We start from the raw sequence: 22,271 nt of genomic DNA, 5'->3' as shown, positions 1-22,271 counted from the left end.
ATAAGTCAAGGACTTGTGAGAATATTATCTGTTATTTGGTTAATGTCATGCTTGACTCAAGCTCTGTCGCAGTTAGTTGATGTTAAAAGAAGCATGGCATGAATAGAAGTTTAAGTACATATTGGAGCTCGTTGTTAATTCCTTAGTGAAGTTTCACTAGGTTTTAATGTAAACCTCTTAAAAATGATAATTGGCCAAGGGCCCAATTTTGGTTTTGTAAGAATGATAACTTAAAATTGTGCTATGGTCAGTTTTGTAGGAGAATGGGCAAAAGGAAGCTGGTTTCTACCAGAAGACAAGAAGAAGATGCTGAGATGCTGTGTTGGGGATGGCCGGGATAAATACCGTGGACCAGATGACTTCATTAGATGATGCTCCCTGCCAGACAGCAGTATGAGACAAGACTTCTGAAACTTATAGGGACAACTGGTAGCTCAATTTATTTTTCTTTTTGGTCACTGTATCTGTGTTTATTAAGGGGATTGCCTCTTTTGATTTGTCAATTAATGAATTTGTTTTTCTTGGTTATGTGTATTTATTACAAGAGTTCCCCTCCCCTCATTTGGAGGGGGTGGGGGAAAGACACAAAAAGAAGGGATAGGGAGAAAATAGATGTGTTTACTGAAAAAAAAAATCAAATTGAAAAAAGAAAACTATTGGTCAGAAGTTGGAGAGGAGCTGGTTTTCTTAGAAATTGCCCCAATTTTTGGCTCTGTTCTCTTATGCAGTTACTCTTATTTGAACCATAGAGACAGTTGCTTTTATTTTCTAGGTTAAGGAAAAAAATTTCATTAGAGATATTTGTTGAAATGAAATTGCAACAAATCCGTTTATTGCATAACCCCCCCCCCTTTTTTTTTTCAGATTTCAGTGCGGAACTTCAGTGTTGTTCCACTCATCTTTTTCTCATAATCTGCATCAAATATCTCATTTTGTGCCACAGTGAAGTAGTTCTTCCAGTCACCAGCAATCCCTGAAGACCAAGGAGAAAAAAAAAAGTGGATGAAAATACCAACCCACTTATGAAGGTATTGAGGAAGAGGGGGAGGGGTTAATGAACATTGGAGGAACCAAATAACATTTTAATAGTTGTTAACAATTGATTCTGGCCATCATTATGACTAGAGGAAGAAAGGCATGCCATCTCTCCTTAGGCTGAAATGAGAGGAAATAAAGTTCCAAAAGGGTTGAGACAGCTAGGTGGTGCAGTGGATTGAGCACTAGACCTGGTAGGATAAGATCTGAATTCAAATCCGTCCTCTGATGCTGGCTCTGTGATCTTGGGCAAATTATCTCTTTGTACTTTGGTTTCCTTAACTGTAAAATGAGGCTAATAATAGCACCTGCATTCCAGGATTGTAAAGTGCTTTGCCAGTCTTAAAGCACCAGACAACCACAACAACTACAATATTAATAATGATGACAATGATGATTCCAGTTCTCCTGCTTATAAGATGCTTGATCTTGGACTTAACACCCATGGGCATTAGTTGACACATGTATAGAATAAGAGGATTTGACCAGATAACTTTTAATTTCTGTTCCCAACATAATTGTTTAGATTTGGACTTTCAAACTTATGGTGCTATTTGGAGAGGTAGCTTCTGTAGTGGACAGAAGGTCGCTTTGGAGTCAGGAATAGTTGGGTAACCACGGACAAGGTATTTAATGTCTCAATGCTCCAGACAACTCTTTTAGACTATAAATGACAAATCAGTGAAGCACTAAACTGTATTGGTGGAGGGTCTTTCCATACTGGGAGTTTCCTACATTGATAAAATTTTAGGTTTGAACCAAAAAAGTTAAAAATGGAGATATTTACCCTTGCGCATGAAAGGAGAGATATTATGATCCATCAAGGTAGTTGGTAATGACTTGTAATTCACCATCAAGTTATCTTTCATATTTTCAAAGGAGGTGTGTTGGACAATTCTGTCCAAGGTTGCTTCATCCAGTTTCTTCCCTAGGAATTGCATCACTTTCCGAATTTCTCTCTTCGGGTCCTATGGATGGAGAAAGACACTTTGAGAAACAAGAAAGAGGTGCTTAGTAGTATGGTGAACTAAATTTAAATCAGTTAAAGAAAAGGTCTGTGATTTTAAAATTTGTAACTCCCTCTTCCAAACATGCTTTTATTTGCTCAACAATGTAAATATTTGTCAATGCATTTGATTCTAAGTCATATGGATTCCCATAGTGAGATGATTATTCAATAATCCTTATTAAGCTTTCTTGATACCTTTAATTTAATCTTTAAATTTCAGCTGAACCACAAAGTTACACACTGATAAAAAAGGGGAAAAATTATTTTGTTCTTAAAACTAAAAAATTAATTTTAAAATTTAATCAGTGTTTATTGGATTAAAAAATAATCATAAATAATTCATTCTCATTTGATCTATAACGAATGCTGTTTTTGGAGATGGAAAGCACATTGAAGACCTAGGCTCAAATCTTGACTCTGATACTTGCTGTTTGTTGTTGTTCTTCATCCTTTGTTCTCTAAGAGACATTAGGATGGTGATGTCTCCACTTGCTAGTGAATTAGATTTAAGTGAGGCAGAGCTATGCCGTTATCAGCCTCTCTTTCCCCTCCAGAGTCAATAGGGCCCTGTGGCAAGACTGATGATGATCCTGGATGCAGTGGGAGACTTTGACCTCTTGCTAGTTATGTGAACTTTGGTAAATTACTTTATCTCTCTAAGACTCAGTGTGCTCATCTATAAAAGGAGGATTTGGGATCAGAGGTACTCTAAGGTTCCTTCCAGTTCTATGTCTATGATTCCATGAACTGAATCATGAGATGCATTATGATTCTGTCACCTACTGGTTGTATAAGCCCAGGAAGACAGTGTAGAGTTCACTTAGTTTAGTAGAGATTTGAGACAGACATTGACATACTTAAAGACACACAATTAATAAACATTAGAACTGGGATATGAACCCAGATCCTTTGATTTCATGGAAGTCAATCTGAAGAATTTGAAGCAAAAATTACTCTGGGATTATCATATCAATTATAGCTGAACCTTCTAATGGCCACAATTATGCAAATCTAATCTCTAAAAACTAAAATAAGATGGAAATCACTCATTCAATAGATGTTTGTATAGAAGGCAAGAGGTTAGTATAGATGGAAACCTTTGACCATCAATTTGCCTATTTCACATTTGCTGGAATCGACTTTCCATCTTATTGGTATGAAAAGGATTTGCTGAAATATATCACTGTGTTAACTCCACCTCTTTTATGTCCTCATAGAACAGATAAAGTATGGGGTGATCTTTCTTCTTCTCCCACCAGCTTGTGACATGTTCATGCCAGGAGCCGTAGGCCACTACATTCAGAAAACAAAATAAAATAGAGAGGAGAAGTGCATTAGAAACATTTCAGTTTAATGCAATCAAAATTATCCATTTTGCATTTCATAATGCTTTCTAACTCTTGTTTAGTCATAAATTCTTCCCTTCTCCATAGATCTGACAGGTAAACTATTCCCTTCTCTCCCAAATTGCTTATATTATCAGCCTTTATAACTAAATCATGAACCCATTTTGACTTTATTTTGGTATATGGAGTAAGATATTGGTCTATGCCCAATTTCTGCCATACTACTTTCCAGTTTCCCAGAAGTTTTTGTGAAATAGTGAGTTCTTAGCCCGGAAGCTGGACTCTTTGGGTTTTATCTTTAGATTACCATGTTCTCATGTACCTAAACTATTCCACTGATCCACCACTCTATTTCTTAGCCAGTACTAAGTAGTTTTGATGACTTCTGCTTTATAATACAGTTTAATATCTGGTATGGCTAAACAAATTGTGGTATATGAATGTAATGGAATACTATTGTGCTACAAAAAATGAGGAGCAAATGGACTTCATAAGAACCTGGAGAAACTTATATGATCTGATGATAAGTGAAGGGAGCAGAACCAGGAGATCCTTGTACATAACCACAGACACATTGCTTCTATGATAATAGACTTTGATAGACTTTGATAGACTTAGCTCTTCTCAACAATGCAAGGTTCTAAGGCAGCTCCAAAAGACTCATGATTGTGAGAGAGTGGTAAAAGTTAGGGAAAGTTAGGTTTCCACAGAAAAGTTAATTTAGTTCCACACAATAATTAATGAAGTATCAGCCTGAACAAAGAAGGAGTACAAATTAACCAGGATAAGGGTCCCCAGCCAATGGGAATAAAATCTGTGGTTTTTCAGAAACCACAGATTCAGGATGTTAGGAAAACTGGTCTAAACTGGCCAGAGAATGGTCAGGATTGAAGAGAAAACTGGGTCAAATGGCTACCACACATGCTTAATGGGCTAATTGAATATTACCTTACACAGCCACAGGGAGGAGTTTTCCACCATTTTTGAACATGGGATGTATGTTGGAGGAGGAACATGCCAAGGAGTTGCATGTGGGGGGCACGTAGGGAAGATTGTAACCCAGAAGGGAGCAGACCAATCCATTCTCTGAAGGGAGGTACTGAGCTGATGGTGCATCAATCTACGTCAAACTAACAGAATAAAGTTGGTCTCACTCCTGTATTCCCCACTTCCTCTTCCTGAAGAAGGGTGGAGTCTGCTCCTGGCCATGAAGGTAAGCCCAGTTCCTTTGGATTCTTCAACAATAATGATAAATTGCCCTTGATGCCTGAATTTCGGTGTCAAGTGTATTTCTAACATGACAGAAAAGACTATCCACATCCAGAGAAAGAATTATGGAGTCTGAATGCAAACTGAAGCAAAATATTTGCTTTCTTTCTTTTTTTTAAATTTTATTTTATTTTTGGTTTTGTTCCATCTTTCTCATGGTTCATTTCATTGGTTATAATTCTTCTTTACAACTTGATTATTGGGAAAATAAGTTTAATGTGAAGGTATATGTAGAACCTATATCAGATTACATGCCATGGGGGGGGGAAGGAGAGGGAGGGGGAAAAAATTTGGAACTCAAAAACTTGTGGAACTGAGTGTTGTAAACTAAAAAAAAAATTAATTAAAAAAAGAGAAACATTTCAGGCTAGACATATGCCCACACTAGGTTGGGATCTCTAGACATCTAGTGAAGTACGTCAGTAATCTGCCTTAACCCTGGATATGAAAGTACAGGAGGAAGAAGAAAATGAGTTTTCTCCTCTCCTCTCAACCCCCAAAACTTCTTGCTGATTGTGTGATTGTTAAATTGAACATCTAGTAGCAGGGAAAGGGAAGCACGTAGAAGTATTGGTTACAGGTTTATTGGAAGAACATAAAGAAAAAGAAAGAACATGGAAAGATATAGAAAGCCTGTGGTAGGGTTAGATCTTCCCCACCCTTTAATAGGCCTCACAGAGCCCTGCAGCAGAGCCGATTAGGCTCTGGGCCAGAGAGATTTGCATGCCTTTCCACTTAAATGATGATTTCCAAGCTTCTTGGCACTAAGCCAGTTAAGTGCTTTGATTGGAAATAGTACATATCGTATGCTTGGAGGGAGAGGTGTGGGCCTAGAGAGAACTGGGTGGAGGGAGGAACTTGCTTATGTAAGGGAATTTCAAGAATGCTTGAGATGGGGGATGAGGGACCCTTCCTGGATTGGTGGTGAATACCTTGCTAAATCTTGCCTTTGGGTACCCTAACAGTAATGTTCAAATAAATATTTTGGTTTTGTCTTTGAGGAAGAGAGTGTTTTTGTATTTGGGAACCAACCCTGGAAATGCCTATGCGTATTCATAGCAGCTGCTCTGGGCATCACATTGGCATTACGCCCATCAAACAGAGGAACCAAGAAGATGGACATTGAAGAGGGCAAAGACTTAGATGGGATCACGATGATAAAACCCTGCATTTACTGATCACTTTCTGATCCATACAGTATTTCTACCAGGAGCATCTTTTGTGACTCTTATCCCAGTAAGTTTGTCTTAATTGCTTTGCTTACCATTCCCAGACATGAATTTCTCTAGGTACTCAGCAAATGTGCCTGGCTCTGGGTGGAACTTGTTCATTCTGTCAAAATTGTAATAGGAGACTGCCACATCCTTGGCGTTCCGAGCCACATAGATTATCTGTAGGCAGGCATCGGAGGAAAGAGCCATTATTAGAGAGTGCTGAGGAGTTCCCCATTTAAATCTGTGGCTAAAACTACCTGAGCTTTGGGAATGGGAAAAGTAAAGATCAAAAGCCAACTCTTCGTGACCCTTTTTTGGGGTTTTCTTGGCAAAGATACTGGAATAGTTTGTCATTTCCTTCTCTAGCTCATTTTACAGATGAGGAAACTGAGGCAAACAGGGTTAAGTGACTTGCCTAGGGTTACACAGATAGTAAGTTTCTAAAGCTGGATTTGAGCTCATATCTTCCTGACTCAAGGCCTGGTGCTCTATCCATCACACCATAAAGCTGGCTGCTGTTTGGAGTTGAGTGGGGCCATTTGTACCTGAATCCTTTCTGAGTGTTCTTTTGATGACTATGGTTAAGTAAACCCATCTTTTGTTATATTAGGTGGCCTGCAAGTATCACATTTTATTCCAATCCTGAGCCTGAAGCACCAGACAGCCAGAGTCAGGCCTTGCCTCCAACAGAGACTGTTTGCAAGCTGCCCCATCCCCATGTTTCTGCATCTGTTTATGGGTTTCTGGGAGTCCTTTGAATCTTACTCATTTTCTCTGATGGGAAAACAAAGGCCCTCCCATACCTAGTTCCCATATTAGATATGGAGTACTTGTGTGGGAGATGAAGACCCCATTACCCACATTTAGGATAGCTTAGACATATCTAAGCTTAATCTGGAACACTTTCCTGGCTTAAATTCAACAAGAAACAACAAGCAAGAGAAAGAAAATGAAAACATCGATGTTGAGAGTGTTAACCCCCAGGATTGGACTCCTTTTATGTAAACCCAGAAATCTTGGGGATGGGGTGGAGCGTGGGTTCCACGTGGAAGCTTCTTGAGGTCAGGAATTGCTTTTTTTTTCTTTGCTCCCTCCCCCCTCTGTCTGAGAGGCAGAAAGAGAGAATGCCAGCCTGAAAGCCATGAAGACCTGGGTTTGTAAATCCTGGTTTTGACACATCCTGGCCATGGGACTGTGAGCAAAACGTGTAACTTCGAAGTTCTCTCAACAACTCTCTAAGACCCTCAGTTGCAGAGAAGGTGGAGAATTGCATTAGTAAAGGGAATGCCTATACTAATGATTAAGGTATAGTCTCTCACCCTCTCCCTCTCCCTCTCCACAGTGCTGTGGATGCTGCCTTAAAAACAGTAGGCATTTAATAAACATCATATTGAATCAATCAATGTGATTGATTTGAGTTGCAAAATTATTTGCACATAGCCTCAGTTAAAATTCTATTTTCTACAGTAAGCCCTTCCCGATCCTTTTTGATTCTATTGATAATCTCCAATTCATCTTGACTAGTTCTTGTTGGCATACAGTTTACATGTCTCCCCCATTCAACTGTGGGATCCTGTAGAGCAGAGTGGCTTTTTCTTTTCTTTTTATCCCCAGCACTTGGCCTAGTTCCTGGCACATAGTAGGGACTGACATTTAATTAGTCCTTAAAGTGTGACTTTTGTCACCTATCACCCATCCCTTTTCTCCCTGCTGAGAAACTAAGCATCACATAGGTGAGGATTTGACTTGAAAACTGTAGAAAATTAAGCTGGAAGCAATGCTTAAGTTACTTACGTCTTTATACTCTTAGGATTGTGGGTAGGGAGGGAAGGTAGATGATAATACCAGTTTGCATTGTCTATCAGTGTACAGTTTCCCATGTACTTTCACATACACAGGTTCTATAATCTACTGAGGGTCCTGCCCCACCCCTTCTGTCTCCTGGTCTGGTGCTCTGCCTCTCAAGGATGTGGTTACCTTGCAGTTGCACTCCCAGAAATTCTTAGGAAGGAGGGAAATTGGCAGGTGACTCTTCACAAATCGAGGAGATGGCATCTTTTCTAAAAGATCTGTACCTGAGAAAAGTCCATTTGATACATACAGAAATTAGATTTTCCCCTTGAAATTTCTACCGTCTTGTCTTAACCGATAGCTTTCCCGCAACTTTCTGAAAAGTATTATTTGCTTGGGAAGATTAACCCAATCTCCAGTTGTCTTTGCCTTTTCTTGTGCTGGGAAAGGCGGAGATGGAATCCCCTACCCACCCTTCTCCCTCCTTACCGTGTCAACTCACCAGAGGACCACTGAAAACAAAGGCTGCAGCTGAATGAAAGGCATGATTGTGTCTTAGAGGAACCTTTGCACACTTGGTTCCCTTTAATGGTCAAAGAACTACCATATCTCAGAATTATGGAAAATGTTTTTGCTTATAGCTTTGTGAGAGATGGGTAAAAGTTAGGGAAAGTTAGGTTTCCACAGAAGAGTTGATTAAGTTCCATAGAATAATTAATGACGTGTCAGCTTGAACAAAGAAGGGAGTAAAAATTAACCAGGATGAGGGTCCTCAGTCAATGGGAATAAAGTTTGTGGTTTTGCAGAAACCACAGATTCAGGATGTTAGGAAAACTGGTCTAAACTGGCTAGAGAATGGTCAGGGTTGAAGAGAAAACTGGGTCAAATGGCTACCACACATGCTTAGTTGGTTAATTGAATATTACCTTACACAGCCACAGGGAGGAGTTTTCCACCATTTTTGAACATGGGATGTATGTTGTGGGGAGGAACATGCCAAGGAGTTGCATGTTGGGGGTGTATAGGGAAGACTGTAACCCAGAAGGGAGCAGACCAATCCATTCTCTGAAGGGAGATACTGAGCTGATGGTGCATCAATCTATGTCAGTCTAATAGAATAAAGTTGGTCTCACTCCTGTATTCCCCACTCCCCCTTCCTAAGAAGGGTGGTGTCCACTTCTGGCCAGTAACTTTTCCAATTCCTTTGGATTCCTCAATAATAATAAATTGTCCCTGATACCTGAATTTCAGTGTCAAGAGTATTTCTAACAGCTTTGTCCCTGCTAATACATTCTCTCTTGGGCAATATGGAGTAGTGGACAGAGTACTGTACTTGGAATCAGAAATAGCTGGGTTTATGTTTCCTGGCTGTGTAACCCTGGACAAATTGAAAATGTCTCTTGGTTTCAGACAACTCTATGACTGCACAACACTGTAGAAGACTGGTTTCAGTCTCATTAGTTGAATTTTGGACATTGAAAACACTTGTTTTTCAGTCATTTTTAGTCATGTCCGACACTTTGTGACAAAGATACTAGAATGATTTATGATTTCTTTCTCCAGCTCATTTCACAGATGGGGAAACTGAGGCAAACAGGGTGAAATGACTTGCCCAGGGTCACACAGCGAGGACATGTCTGAGGCCAGATTTGAACTCAGGAAGATGAGTCTTCCTGACTCCAGGTCTGGCCGTCTATGCACTATGGCGCCACCTAGTGGCTCCCTGAAAACACTACAGGTCCGTGTATTGTATAGCCAACCATGCAAATAATTTGTGCAGAATATATATTCAGAGGCAACATGGCCTTTCAAATTCCACCCTCTTACACTTACTATTTGTCTTTGACAAGTCAATTAATGTCATTGAGCTTCGGTTTCCTCATCTGTAAAATGAACGGAGTGGACTCAATTTGCCTCTATAGGCCTTTCCGGATCTAAGTCTAGGATTCAATGATATGCTATGAGGAACAGAAGGACATTTTTCAGGTCCATGTATTGTCCCTTCTACAACTCCAAGTAATTTATACAGAGGCTGATACCACGGAGAAAAAAGAATATATTTCCTGTAGACCAGCATGTTTCATTAATCAAGATAAGGTCTGGACCTGTGATTTTTTTTTTAAGACTGGATCTTCCTCTCTTGCCTGGGCTGGAGGTGTAGGGCTCACTCATGGGGTTGATCGGCATCCAATTATAATAGAACATAGATAATGATTTTTTTGAGGGTGGAGATTCTGATCAATTTTTTATTTTGAGTACCAAATTCTCTCCCTCCCCCAACCCCTCTTCCACCCACTGAGAAGGCAAGCAATACAATACTTATTACACAAAACATAGATAATGTTAATATCTGGCTTTCTAAGTCAATGGGCAGCAGGGAGGTGGGGTGGGGTGTGATCCTATTGCACAGGTTAGTGGGTGTGTTTCTATTTTTTAGGACAAAAGACTGAGCCTTCTAGAAACTTTGTCCTGGAGAAGATAATCATGCTGATAATAGCTAGCTAGCATTTCAGTAGTGTCTAAGGCATTGTGCTGAGGGCTACCTCTGATTCTCTCAGTAACCTGGGGAAGTAGATACTATTATTATTGTGGTTTACATATGAGGAAACCGAAGCAGATGGAGCATAAGTGACTTGCTCAGGGCCACACAGCTGATAAGTATCTGAGGCTGGATTTGAATTCAGCTCTTCCTGACTCCAGGATCAGTGCTCTATCCCTCTATCCGTCATACCACTGTAGCTGCCTAGAACAGGGCTGTCCAACATGCTGCCCGCAGTGTGATTTATGTGCCCGTCTACAAGCATAGAAATTTACATAAATGCTTTAGTAAATGAAGCTGAACTACTGCAGAGCTCTCACTGAAATGGCAAAGCAAAATATATTGCCGATTGTTTCAATAAAAACCCAAGGTTGGACAGCCCTGGCCTAGAAAGATATAGATTAAGTAGTGAGTTTTCATGCAATAACTGAGTAATAATGGTTCTAATGTGATAGGGTGAGATTTGAAGCTAGGAAAGACCTTAGAAGGCACCTAGTCCAACCACCTGATTTATAGAGGAAGAAAATGATTCTGAGAAAAAAAAATGCCAAGAGTTAGCAAAGGGCTTGTCTAGGACTCCAACCCAGGTCTCCTAGAGCTCAGTATGGTGTTCCCTTAATTACCTTATGCTGCCCCCTTCCCCCACTCCATTATTCCCTTCCATGAAAAGGAAAAATTTGACATTTACCTGCAGTAATTATCCCAGGAGCTGCTAACTCCATCATTGGGATTCGATGGCCAATTGGAGCTTTTTCCTGTTTTTCAACAGACCCATCACTTTTAATTAAGTCCATGATTTCACTCACCCATGTGGTACCTGAAATAAAGGAAAAAAATAGTACAGTCATCCATTTAATTTGTATTCAAGGGTACAAGTCATAACGAGGTACGTAGGTGTCTGTGGAGACTGGGCTGGATTTGGAGTCTGGAAGAACTCACTTTCAATCCTGCTTCACACACTCATTAGCAACGTGACCCTGAGAACGGGGCTTAAACTGCTTTCTGCCTCAGCACTTACTTCCCAGAGTTGCTGGAAGGATGATACGAGTTAATATCTGTAGAGCACTTTGTAAACCTTAAAGTACCGTATAAATGTTAGCTATTACTATGGTTATTTTTATTTTATTGCAGTTGTTATTAGTAACAGTCCGTAAGTCAATAGACTTAGACTTAAAACAATTTATTAAGCACTTGCTATGTGTTTGACACTGTGCTAAGCGGAGGGGATTTACAAAGAGAGGCAAAAGACAGCCTCTGCCCTCTAGGAGCTCACCGTCTAATGGTGGAGACAGCAAGGAAAGAAATTGGCCCTATACAGGATGAATAGGAAATAATTAACAGTACTAGGACTAGAGGGATTGGGAAAGACTTCCTGTAGAAGATGATGGCAGCTGACATTTATGCAGGTGCTTTAAAGTTTGAAAAGCCCTTTATAGACATACTTTCATTTGTTCCTCCAAACAGCCTGGTGGAATAGGTTTTTGGTGTTGCTGAATCATTTTTCAGTTGTGTCTGACTCTTTGTGACCCCATTTGGGGTTTTCTTGTCAGAGATACTGGAGTAGTTTGCCATTCCCTTCTCCAGCTCATTTTATGATGAGGAAACTGAAGCAAATAGAATTAAGTGACTTGCTCAGGGTCACACAGATAGGAAGTGTCTGAGACCAGATCTGAATTCATGAAAAGGAGTCTAACTGACTCCCGGCCCAACACTCTATTGTGCCACCTAGCTGCCCTCAACAATATTTCATCCTCACACCAAGTCTGTGAGATACAGATATAGATAGATAGATAGACTGGTAGATGGATAGATAGATAGACAGATACCTGCCCAATGATGCAGATACAGCAAGTATTATATGGTCATTTAACACATTAAGAAACTAAGACTCAGAGGTCAGGTAACAGTGTAGCACCTGTAGACTCTAGACTTACTCTCCTAATCCCTACTTGTACTATCTGGCATGGTGGTCAGGGTTATTCTACTTGTCTCCTTGGAAGCTAGGCATAGCCCCAAGGGTTGGGAAACACTTATCCAATGCTATAGCTCATGCACTCCCACGAGTATTCTTTCCCTTTCCCCCCATTATTTAATTTCAATGAGTCAGACAGATGAATTTCCTTTTAGAAACGAGTATTTACTAAGGCAATATAGTTGGTACAAAGCACCTCCCTATAGAAGTGGCACATTCTCCCTAAGCACGTACAGAGTCCAGGGGAAAGTGGGTTCACTGTTAGAGCCCATGGTGTCCTTCCAAGGGGTAACTCGCAACTTCTATTTTTTAATTGTATATTTCTTTCTTTTTTTTTTTTATAAATTTCTTTCTTTATTTTTAGTTTACAACATTCAGTTCCACAAGTTTTTGGGTTCCAAATTTTCTCTCCCTCCCTCTACTCCCCCCTCCCCCCCAGATGGCATGTAATCCAATGTAGGTTCTACATACACCTTCACACTGAACTTATTTATATAATAGTCCAGTTGTAAAGAAGAATTATAACCAGTGAATGAATCATGAGAAAGGAGAAACGAAACCAAAAAAGAAGGAAAAAAAAAGAGAGAGCAAATAGTTTGCCTCAATCTGCATTCAGACTCCATAATTCTTTCTCTGGATGTGCATAGCTTTTTCCATCATGAGTCTTTTGGAGTTGTCTTTGAGCCTTGTATTGATGAGAAGAGTCAAATTATCAAAGTTAGTCCTTACAGATATAGTGTGTCTGTAATCATGTATAATGATCTCCTGGTTCTTCTCTCTTCACTCAGCATCAGTTCATATAAGTCTTTCCTGGTTATAATGAAGTCCATCTGTTCCTCATTTCTTATAGCATAATAGTATTCCATTACATTCATATACCACAACTTATTTTGCCATTCCCCAACTGATGGACATCCCCTTGATTTCTAATTCTTTGCCACCACAAAGAGAGCTGCTATAAATATTTTTGTACATACGGGTCAATTTCCCACTTGTATGATCTCTTTGGGATATAGTCCTAGAAGTGGTATTGCTGGGTCAAAGGGTATACACATTTTTATCGCCCTTTGGGCATTTAACTCACAACTCCTGGAAGTCCTTTGGTTGGAATTCTTAAGATGTTCTCCCTAGGTATGGGGTGGCTTTTCTGCCAAGTTCCTTGTAAAGTTCTGGATTTGCCTTTCCTCATCATGTCCAGTCTGACCTCAGTTCTTGTTGCAGACACTGCTATCAGTTGTTGCTGTCCTGGAAGTACTTATGAAAAATCCAAATCCTCTTATCCTTTGAAGTTCACGAATTCAGAAAAGTCTTGCTCTGGGGAGGACTCTATCCTTCCTTGGGAGCTTGCTGGAGGCTTCCATAGTTCAGTTTCTAGATGCTCGAACTCCCGGGTTCTGAGCTGGTATGCTATTTTTACAGCAGACTCAGATGGCATCACTGAGTCCTTTGACCAGTCTCAACAGTCTTGCCATGCACCTGGTTGAAATGCCTTTTGATTGATGTCCAGGCTTTGTTCACACCTATGTTTGAATTTTTCAATGAGGTGTGTTCTGACCTGGTAAATGCACCAGGCTAAGTGGGAATGGAGGAAGGCTTACTGTCCTCATTTTCCCTCTAAGTTTGTTGACTCCCACCACTTAGATTAGGATTATTGCATTTAGAGCTAGAAAAACTCTTAAAGATATTCAAGTACACTTATCCCTTCCACATCATGACTTTCCCCATTGTGGTTTCAATATATCTCAGGTTGGTATAAGAAACTAAATGCGAATTTTTTGGTAGTTTTACAGAAGCCTCAGACAAGGCCAGTAGACAAGACAGAAAAAGTTTAGAAACTAGAATTGTGTAATATCAACATATTTTATCTTTCAATAATAATTCATATTTCTCTCTGGCATGAAAGGAGGGCCAAAATTTTTTACACAGATTTTCCAGATCATGGGGGCTGCGTCCTTAACCTCCACAATGGGGAAGGGATAACTATACAATTCCTTCCCTCCAGCCCCCACACCCCAAGAATATTTTTTTTTGTTTGGAACTTGACAAACCAACAAAATGAAGATTTTAATGTACAAAGAAAAACAGAAAAGGAAGCTGTCTATGAAACTGTGACTCTATTATATTAATGTACAAAGAAAAACAGAAAAGGAAGCTGTCTATGAAACTGTGACTCTATTATATATGGCTTATTTTGAAAATGCTAATATCAAATTGAATACCACAGTACTAACACTGCCTTGCTTGTTTCTGAACCATCATGAACTTCTTTCCAATTTCTTCTATGTACTTCAAAAATATTTCAATGATGTTCTTTTCTATCTTTTACTTTTCAGAGGACACCCCATTATTTCTTCCCAACTCTTATACAGAACTCTTCTCCCCTAATCTAAGCCCTCTCTTGTAACAAAAAAGTATAAGCAAACAAAGCAAATCCATTTATTTTTACCATGTCTGAAAACAGACATTTCATTCTCAACTTCAAGTGACAAGCCCATCGCTTCTCTGCCAAGAGGTGAGAAGAGGGATTTGTCGCTAGTCTTTTGACTTGTGGCTGGTCACTGCATTGATCAGAGTTCTTAGATCTTTCAAAGTTGTTGTCTTTTATATTATTGTAGTCACTGCATAAATAATTCTCCTAGTTCTGCTCACTTCTCAGCGAATCAGTTCATGGAAGTCTTCCTAGATTTCTCTGAGTAAGTTTCTTGCATTATTTCTTGTGGCATAATAATATTCCATTATGTTTATATGTTAAAATTTGCTCATTCATTCTCTAATTGGTAGGTACCTCCTTTGTTTCTAGTTGTTTGCCACAACAAAAAAGTATTACTATAAATATTATTGTACTTAAAGAGCCCTTCCTTTCGGCCTCTTTGAGCATATGTCTGGTAGTGGGAGGGGCAACTAGGTAGTGCCATAGTGGATAGAGCACTGGACATGGAGAGAGGAAGACTCATCTTCCTGAGTTCAAATCTGGCCTCAGACACTTAGTAGCTTTGGGACTCTGGAAAAGTCCCTTAACCTTGTTTGCCTCAGTTTCCTCATTTGTAAAATGAGCTGGAGAAGGAAATGACAAACCATTTCAGTATCTCTGCCAAAAAACCCCAGATGGGGTCATGAAGAATTGGATGTGACTGAACAACAACCGGTAGTGGTATGGTTGGATCAAGGGGTACAAAGATGAAATAAATTTTCATTTCATTTTTCACCAAATAGATTTTCATCAATGAAAAATCACAAAAATTCTGGCATTCAAATAAAGCAATCATGAGGGGGAAATTTATATCTCTAAGCATTTTCATCAACAAAAGATAAAAATGACAGATTAATGATTTGAGCATGCAAGTAGAAAAATCAACTAATAAAAAAACTCTGGTTAGACAACAAAATAAAAATTATGAAAAATTAAAGAAGAGATAAACGAAATTGATAACAACCAACAATTAAATAATTAATTATTAATTAATTTTTCAAATTAATTAAATTTCAATATTTAAATTTCAAATGAAATTAAAAGCTTTTTTTTCAAAAAGAGAAAAAAACAACTAATTTAATAAAAAAGAATGAAACCAAATTGTCAAAATAAAAAACAAAGGAATTCATAACATATGAAGAGAAAGTAAATGAAATTATTATAAACTGTTTTACCCAATTATCTGCCAGCAAAAATGACAACAAATGAAATGGCCGAATACTAACAAAATGTGAAATACTAAGGGCAACAAAATGAGATACAGAAAATTTAAATAATTCAGTCTCAGAGAAAAGAAATTAAGCTGGCTGTAAACGGATTTCCAAAGAAAAGAACCCTGAGTGCTAGAGGCAGAGGAGAAAAAATAAGAAACACGGAGAGGTTTCAGAGGGAAGGGGGGTGAGATACATAGTCACACATTAAGCAGAAGAAGCAAGAAGCCTGAGTTCTCTAGGCTAAGTGGGGAGTGTAGGAAAATGGGCAAGAGAAGCAGTGAGAGTGAGGAGAAAGCCACGGTTTTCCTTGTAAGCCCAGACTCACTGATGGATTTATATCACCCAACTTCCACTTGTGTAAGACATTATATTTTATGAGGGCTTTCATATACATCATCCCCTTTGATCCTCACGCTAACCTTGTGAAAGGTGTGTGTGTGTGTGTGTGTGTGTGTGTGTGTGTGCGTGCGCGCATGTGTATGCACACATTATAGGCTACCTAGGCAAGTGTTCTTAATTTGGGGTCCAAGAACTTGGTTTTATATTTTCTGAATCAACTCTGATTATCTATCTATCTGTCTATCTGTCTATCTGTCTATCTATCTATCTATCTGTCTGTCTGTCTGTCTGTCTATCTATCTGTCTGTCTGTCTGTCTATCTATCTATCTATCTGTCTGTCTCCATATATCACAGGGTTGGCATGAGTATGAAATATTGTTGTTGAGGACAACTAGGTGGAGCAGTATACAGAATGCTAGGCCTGGAGTCAGGAAGACTCATCTTCCTGAGTTTAAATCTGGCCTTATTAGCTGTGTGGCCTTAGGCAATTCACTTAACCCTATTTATCTCAGTTCCTCATCTGTAAAATGAGCTGAGAAGGAAATGACAAGCCACTCCAATATCTTTGCCAAGGAAACCCCAAATGGGGTCATGAAGAGTTGGACATGACTGAAAAACAACAAAATTATTATTTTGTAGTTGCATTATAATGTCACAAAATCAAGTGTTTTGTGAAGATTGAAGGGAAAACGGTTATGAGGACAAAGAAGCATGAATTTGGGGCAGACATCCCTTTTAAAGACATGACACTCACCAGACTTGGGATAAGTGATTATCCAAACATCTTCTGGCCTGCATTGGAACTGCTCAATCCTTTCCCAGTTTAGTGCAAAGGCATAAACCATGGGGTAGCCATGGACAGTCTCCCAATCACGTCGGATGAAATCTGGAGAAGTCATTCTGGCGTTAGATGGAGAATGTGTCCGTTGTAAAACTGGGGAATCAAACCAGAAACTGTGGTCAGCAAAACATTGTGACCAAAGCAGAAATTCACATGGGTTTAAAGTACATTGAGAAGGAAAAAAAATACCATTAACTTTGCAGGTCTTGTACATGAATAGAGGAGGAAGGGATGCAAAGCTAGATTGAATCCAAGTTAGGAGTGGACATGAATACCAGGTCAAGCAGTGTGAATTTGATCCTGAAGACTAGTGGGCTTCAAAGTGAGAAGCCATGGCATGAACCCAAAGAAACTGTGGTCAAATAATCAGAAGGTGGAAACCTAAGCGGTATTCTTCCCTATCCTGGGGCTCACCAGCAACATAACCATATCTACTCCTTACCAAGCAGTAATCACACAAGTTTAGGAGAAAACCTTTAAGAGCTCTGAGATAATGAGAGAAGAAATAAAGCAGAGATCAGAGGGAATGAGAAACCTCATTACTTGAGCCTGCAGAAAAAGTTAGTGTTGAAGTTAAACTCCTACTTAGCTCAGAAAAACATCCTCCCCTGGCTTGAATAACCATGCCAGATCAGTCGATAATACTTTTCTTAATGCTCAGATCTATATCACCTCCCAGTCAGGCTTGGCAATCAAGGCTTCAGATTCAGGAAGGGAGGGGGGGAAAGTCTTTGGCCAGAGAGAACAAAGAGGCTTCCTCAAGGTGAAGTTGGCACCTGGGATCTAGAGTCATTAAGAATGTAGAAAGTTGTCATTCTTCCATGTGCATATTACAACACTCCCCTCCCCTTTCACCTTCCCTTCATTATTTTGATATGCATTTCTTGAAAGAAGGGATATTTTTATAATAGAAACAGATGGAATTGAGAAGCTTTTCCCACATTCAAATGGAAATGTGGGGTTGTGAGGTCAGTACTGAAGATTTAAGTCCCTGGAGACTCCCTGGACAAGATTTCCATTGCATTTAGCCTGCAAATGAGTATTAATTATTCCAATTGGCAATACTGTTAATGGAGACTGGGGCCAGGCTGAAGAGAGATGGGGAGGATCAGGTAGGCTAGGTCACCAAATAGCCTATTTGCTTTGGATGTCCCAGAGTTATCACAAATTCAATAGATCCAAAACTTTCCCCCTAAACCTCCCTTCTTCCAAAGTTTCTTATCCATCCTCCAAGGTTTGTAAGTTCAGCATCGTTCTTGTTTCCTCACACTCCTCTCCCACACCCCACATATCCAACCAGTCACCAAATCCTAGCATTTCTATCCCTACCATGTCTCTTGCATCTTGCTCCCTTCTCCCAATTCACAGCCACTATCTTAGTTTGAACCAAGCCCTGATTGCCTGTTACCTGAGCTATTGCAACAGCCTCCTAATTAGTCTCCCTGATTCCAATCTGTGCCTACTCCAAATTCTCATATTGGTCACATCCAAAAAATCCATGCCCGATTTTGCACCCTGAATCCATCACCTCTCTATCAGGAGGTGGGTTTGCTTTAATCCTTTGGAGACTGTAGTTTGGGCTGGAATACAGTGAAGAGAAGCCAGACATGCTCATGTGTGAATCTGTGTCTTATTTCATTTGAGACTAGTTATAACATTAATGGAATCTGGGGTGGGTATTGCAGTTGTTCAATCATGAATTATCAAGCTTCAAGAGTAGGTCTTTCTTTGGATGTTGGAGATGGGAGGCACCTTAGAGATCCCTGAACATAACCTCATTTAATAGACAAGAGAACTAAGTTCTAGATAATAACGGCTAACATACACACATACTATATACAGATCCACATGCTTGGGGCAGCTAGGGGACACAGTGGTTAGAATGCTGAGCCTGGAATCAACTCATCTTCCTGAGTTCAAATCTGGTCTCAGACACTTAACTATCTATGTGACCCTGGGCAACTTAATTCTCGTTTGCCTCAGTTTCCTCATTTGTAAAATCAGCTGGAGAAGGAAATGGCAAACCATTGCAGTATCTTTGCTAAGAAAACCCCAAATTGGGGTCATGAAGAGTTAGACATGACTGAAATGACTGAACAATAACATATGCATATAAAAATATATCTGTGTATATATACATAAAGACATGTGATATAGAAAATATATTTATAATATAATATTTTATAATATATTTATATAATATGTAAAACTTGGCAAAGGGCTTTATGAATATGATCTCATTTGATTCCTACAATGACCTTGGGAGGTAGGTGCTATTATTATCTACATTTTAGTGATGAGGAAATAGGCTCAGAGAGGTTGAGTTGCTCAGTGTGATAAAGCTTAGTAAGCACCTGAGGCAGGATTTGAACTCCAATCTTCCTGACTCCAAATCCAGTGTTCTACCTGCTATGGTGCCTAGCTGCCCAACAGAGGGGGGAATGACTTGCTGGAAGTCCGACCACTACCTTTTCAGGGGAGAACTGGTATTAGAATTCAATCCTCATGACTTCCATCCTTATGAACTTTCCCCTGGTTTTTAAGTCATTTATTCGTTAATGGAATAAGTCATTGATTTCTGTATAATGAGTGGCTCTGTTTGGAGAACTGTCTTGAGAGTTTCAGATGCTAATGGAAATTCTCTAGTTGTCTCTCATATTTGCTTTGAAGGTCTTATAGGGCAATTCTTGCTAATATTATCTCATAATTCTATGGCACATTGGGTTTACAAAGCGCTTTCCTCACACCAGCCCTCTGTGGTAGATGGTACAGATGCTATTTGAGACTGGCTGCTATAATTCATCTTCTACCCACTACCTTTATAGCTAGCAAATTCCTAGCACCTGTTGCTTTCTTTATCCCACTTAATCACCAGCTCCAGGGAACAAATTCTTCCCCGATGTCTACCTTCTCATTCCCATTTTTATCAGCTCTACTTCTTACCCACTCCAACGTTGTCCGCTCCTTCCATGTTGCCCTCTGGAATTCCTGTGCCATAGTGGACAAAATTTCCTTCATTCTGGAACTCTTTCTTTCCTACTCCTTCAACTGATTTGCTATCACTGAAACAGGGCACTTGGCCCTGTAGGTAGAGTTGGAACACTTCTTCTTCTCCACTGGCACTTGTAGTTTCTCCTTTTGCTTTCATTACTTAGTAGCCTCACCTCCTTTGAATTCATTCTTTTAAAAATTCACACATTATTTAAATCCTGTTGACTATTGTGGATGTGGCCTCATGCCATTTGCCATGGGGCAAACATATTCAGTGACTGGCATGCTGTTTTCCTTTCCTCCTCAGCTTCTACCTTCTACTAGAAGATTTCAACACACATGTTGATGCTTTCTCACACTCCCCAAACTACTAATTCCTTAATCTCTTTAAATCCCATGACCTGTTCCTGTGCTCATTCTCCACCACACACAGATATGGTCACTCTGGATTTCATTAAGCTGTTCTACTTTCCTCATTAAAAAAAGAGTCCTCTATTTGACCATAATCTCTTACTGTTCTAACTGTCCTTATGCCTCACCCCTCCTAAATTTATCATTCTCCATCGTCTGGACCTCAATTTCCTCTCTCTCCTTCCTTTTACATTCTTAGGCCATTACCCTGTTCTCACTTCACTCTTCTCTCTTCCTACTCTCAACCTCAGACATAGCCAATTCAACTCTACACATCATTGTACTCTTGGATCCCTCAGCCCCTTTGTTTAAATACTGCCAATTTCTTGCCAAGGCCTATCCCTGCATTATTTTCACCAATGGCTTCCTCCCCTTTACTCATTTGATGCTAAATGGAGTTGGAGAAAGCCATGTAACAAGACTGACTGGATTATACTACAGATTTATGGTACCTAAGTACAAATAGGCTCTCAGGGCAATAAGGCAGTCCTTTTATTCCTCCCTAATGGATTCTTTTTCTCACTCCCCCAAAAACTATTCCAAATCTCTTCTGTCCTCAAGCCTTCCATATCCTCCTCTCCCCCATTCTCTTTCCTGAAGATATAGCTTAACTGAGGAAATTGTCATCATTTGCTGTGAACTTCTTTCCCCTTCTCTTCATCTCAAAACCCCTTCACGTCATCCTCCATTCTGTTCTCCTCTACCCCAGTTCCTGACAACGAAGTGGTACTTCTCTTCACCAAGGCCAATCCCTTTTCACATGCCCTCTTATTTTCTCTATCCAAATGCCCACTCAATCATCTCCCTCTCTAATCTTTCCCCTTTCCATATTGACTGGTTCCTTCCCTACTACCTTCGAGTCTCTCCCATCTTTTTCAGATATGGCCAATGTGTTTGCTTTACAGCATTGTACTTATTCAATTCACTGAAGGTTCAAAGTTAAGGATGGGGTTGTTTTTGGGAAGTAACAACAGTGGTATAAAAAAGAAAAGACTATAAATGAAACACTGGAAAAAGAAAAAAGAAAGGAAAGCTATGCTGTGTTGCCAATACGAGACTTGAAGCATTTCCAGTTTGGCAGGACTTGCAAGAGCTTACATGCCTCTGACAGAGCCCTTTGAGAACCCACAACTCTATACCACAATGAGGTCTCAGAGTAGGATATTGTGGAAGAAAGACTGATTTATTGGCTAGTTCTCAAATTCAGATTTTCTGAAAACACTTTTTTTACCCAACTGATATTTTCTCCTGTTCAGTTATTACCTTTGATCAGCATGCTTTCCCATTGAAATCTCCTTCCCCTGAATAAGTAAGTGCCAGATATCGTAACCCTATCCTACAATCCATTATGTGCCAAAGATGTCCTAAACCTAGCCTAGAAATGTGTTTATGTTTTGGAGGGCATACTTATAAAGCATGTGTCCTATCCTTAGAGGCAACAAAACAGTAATAGAATGAACACTGGATTTGGAGTCAGAGACCTTGGTTTGAATCCCAAGGCTGCCACTTGTGATTGGTGTTGACATCGAGCTGTTTCACAATTGATGAGCATTCTCTCAATTTCTAGTTCTTTGCCTCCACAAAAAGAGCTGTTACAAATATTTTGGTACATATAGGTCCTTTTTCTTTTCCTTTGATCTTTTGGGAATACAGACCCAGTAGTGGTATTTCTGGGTCAAAGGGTATGTCCAATTTTATAATCCTTTGGATGTAGTTCTAAATTGTTCTCCAGAATGGCTGGACCAAATCACTATTCCACCAACAGCTCATTAGTGTACCTATGTTCCCTCTTCTCCAACATTTATAATTGCTGATCTTTTCCAGGTCTC

At 39.6% G+C, this 22,271-nt stretch overlaps 1 protein-coding gene across 1 annotated transcript; it reads right to left on the bottom strand.

Moving 5' to 3' along the window:
• Window positions 1-849: 849 nt before the first annotated feature.
• Window positions 850-17,127, bottom strand: LOC118853510 (sulfotransferase family cytosolic 1B member 1-like). The gene is made up of 7 exons (XM_036763633.1): window positions 16,954-17,127; window positions 10,892-11,020; window positions 7,851-7,948; window positions 5,924-6,050; window positions 3,243-3,337; window positions 1,823-2,003; window positions 850-973 (listed from the first exon to the last, which is right to left on the bottom strand). Exons 1-7 carry the CDS (start codon window positions 17,096-17,098, stop codon window positions 861-863), a joined length of 888 nt encoding a protein of 295 aa, XP_036619528.1. The 5' UTR covers window positions 17,099-17,127; the 3' UTR covers window positions 850-860.
• Between the last annotated feature and the right edge of the window lie 5,144 nt (window positions 17,128-22,271).

The sequence above is a fragment of the Trichosurus vulpecula genome, chromosome 6, assembly GCF_011100635.1.
Source record: "Trichosurus vulpecula isolate mTriVul1 chromosome 6, mTriVul1.pri, whole genome shotgun sequence".
NCBI lineage: Eukaryota > Metazoa > Chordata > Mammalia > Diprotodontia > Phalangeridae > Trichosurus > Trichosurus vulpecula.
The sequence above is the reverse complement of the archived record's forward strand: the minus strand, read 5'-3'. Positions and strand labels throughout refer to the sequence as shown.

What these genes read in the sequence shown, in the direction of transcription:
- LOC118853510 (XM_036763633.1), bottom strand. Translation starts at nt 17,098, where the DNA reads ATGACTTCTCCAGATTTCATCCGACGTGATTGGGAGACTGTCCATGGC. An exon ending in GAAATTCATGTCTGGGAATG is followed by an intron (nt 3,338 to 5,923) that starts GTAAGCAAAGCA and finishes TTCTGAATGTAG; the next exon opens with TGGCCTACGGCTCCTGGCAT. An exon ending in TCTATGAGGACATAAAAGAG is followed by an intron (nt 2,004 to 3,242) that starts GTGGAGTTAACA and finishes CTCCATCCATAG; the next exon opens with GACCCGAAGAGAGAAATTCG.